Here is a 2323-nt window from a genome sequence, read left to right on the forward strand (position 1 = left end):
GTCGAAATCGTCAAGATGTGACAGGGGCTCAAATTTCAACCCCAGACTCCGGTTCATCTGAATGTAGGAGGGTTTCTGTAGTCCAGGCAAATCTGGGATCCTACAAACAGACTCAAACACATAAACCCTCAAAAAATAATGGATCAACCAGCCTTTGAAGACGTCAGCAAGCTGCTGGCATCATTCTCTGGATATTTCATCGCTGCTCTGGTCTGAGCTGGTTAAGTTCATGTAAATGTATTGGTTTTCTGGAGTGTTTCAGCAGAGTGAAGGATGACAGTTTGGCACAGCTACAACTGGATAAAAAAAAAAAAAAAGTGAAGTGATAAAATAAAAAAAGAGGCCTTTTAGTTTAAAAACACCTGGTTGCTCTATAACATGTTTATATTCCAGCTGATGTGAACAACCTGCAGCTCCAGAGACAAATGTAGAATATCTACAACAGAAGGACCTCAGTGGTTAAAGGCTTTTAAAGATGATTCAATGTTTTTTTTTTTAAACTACATTTTGTGGGCTACAGTAGCCATCATGATTCAGATTCAGCATTAATGAAAAGAGCGCCCTCTGGTGGCATCTTTCTCCATAACAAAGAGGATTCTTTGCTTTTGTAGAAGTCAGATGAATCTTTTCCATGTTCGATTTCAATAGAAACAGATTGTTCAGTTCATATCTATGAAACCCATTTTTGTTTGCAGCTCTAGATATAATGAGAAATAAAAATGTATGTTTCAGTTAAAAGGTTTGCAGAATCTGTTTCTAGATGTAAGCTGAATGCTGTAGTTTCATTCTACCATTAAAAAAAGCTGTAAACTATTTTGGCATTTCATCTCCTGATGAGCACAATCATTTGCCAACAGAGCAGGTCTCACCTTGCTGAAGAGTGTGGGTTTAAGCTGGGCTGTAGTGTAGCACGGGTTAAAAAACTTACTAAGGGTCACCTGGAAACAAAAGAAAGAAAAACATGGAAAAAACAGAGGAATCGAGTAAAACAGATTCATTTCTAAGAGACCAAAGCATTAAACGCATCTCTCTGCTTGAGTTAAAGAAAAACAACCCGACCAGATAAAACAAGAACCTTAATGGCTAATCTTTAAACAGTGATAGAAAAAACATTGACTGCATAAAGAAAAACACCTGATAAAATTTTTTTTTATATCATCTCCATATCCTGCAGAGGAAGACAGCTGCACTCATAAAGCAGGAAGGAGAGTTAAACAAAATTTCTTTATTCAGGCTTTGGGAATCAGGAGGAGACTAACGCAGCTCTGGCTGCCCTGTGAGACGGTAACAAAACAAATCAAGTCACTAAACTGACAAAAAAACAAAAACAGGAAAAAGTCCCAAGATTGGTATCTAGTTTCTACAGAAAACGATTAGGGCCACTGAAAAAAAAATAAATGTAACCTATTTTAAAATATTTCAATTTAATATTCTGACTTTTATCTCATAATTCTGACTGAATTCTGACAGCTAAACATGTTAGCATCAAGCCGTAGCCATGTCTAGAGACTAAACTAGCTCTCTTGTTTTAATCACCTTCTGCTCCTCCATTAATGAAATAGCATCACCAGGGATCCCTCGGCACGTAAAAAGTCGCCTAATTCCATCATCTTCCTCCAAAGTGTTACTGGCCCTCCCAAACAATTCACACCTTCGTCAGTGAAGCTGAGTGCTCCACATCTCTTCCTCCATGGTGCCCTTTAAGATTAAGATCCAAAATTCTGAGATTAAAGTCAGAATTCCGAGGAAAAAAAGGTGAGAATTCCGAGAAAAAAGGTGAGAATACCGAGAAAAAAGGTGAGAATTCCGAGAAAAAAGGTGAGAATTCCGAGAAAAAAGTAAGAATTCCGAGAAAAAAATTGGGAATTCAGAGGAAAAAAAGTGGGAATTCCGAGGGAAAAAAGTGGGAATTACGAGAGAAAAAAGGTGGGAATTCCGAGAGAAAAAGTGAGAATTCCGAGAGAAAAAAAGTGGGAATTCCGAGAGAAAAAATTTGGGAATTCCGAGAGAAAAAATTTGGGAATTCCGAGAGAAAAAATTTGGGAATTCCGAGAGAAAAAATTTGGGAATTCCGAGAGAAAAAGTGGGAATTCCGAGAGAAAAAGTGGGAATTCCGAGAGAAAAAATGTGGGAATTCCGAGAGAAAAATGTGGGAATTCCGAGAGAAAAAATGTGGGAATTCCGAGAGAAAAAGTGGGAATTCCGAGAGAGAAAAATGTGGGAATTCCGAGAGAAAAAATGTGGGAATTCCGAGAGAAAAAGTGGGAATTCCGAGAGAGAAAAATGTGGGAATTCCGAGAGAAAAAATGTGGGAATTCCGAGA

At 38.0% G+C, this 2323-nt stretch overlaps 1 protein-coding gene across 1 annotated transcript in view; it reads right to left on the reverse strand.

Moving 5' to 3' along the window:
- The window catches only part of LOC107081030 (cardiolipin synthase (CMP-forming)-like), a gene marked incomplete at its 5' end in the record, with an annotated part of 13131 nt that overhangs the window by 7857 nt on the left and 2951 nt on the right, over positions 1–2323 (reverse strand). Inside the window, 2 exons of the mRNA XM_015369241.1 lie at positions 870–1000; positions 1307–1310. Of these exons, the coding sequence (XP_015224727.1) occupies positions 870–1000; positions 1307–1310 (135 nt within the window). The remainder of the gene's footprint in view (positions 1–869; positions 1001–1306; positions 1311–2323) is intronic.

This window comes from Cyprinodon variegatus, unplaced genomic scaffold (assembly GCF_000732505.1).
Source record: "Cyprinodon variegatus isolate N-32 unplaced genomic scaffold, C_variegatus-1.0 Scaffold2711, whole genome shotgun sequence".
NCBI classification, from domain to species: Eukaryota; Metazoa; Chordata; class Actinopteri; order Cyprinodontiformes; family Cyprinodontidae; genus Cyprinodon; species Cyprinodon variegatus.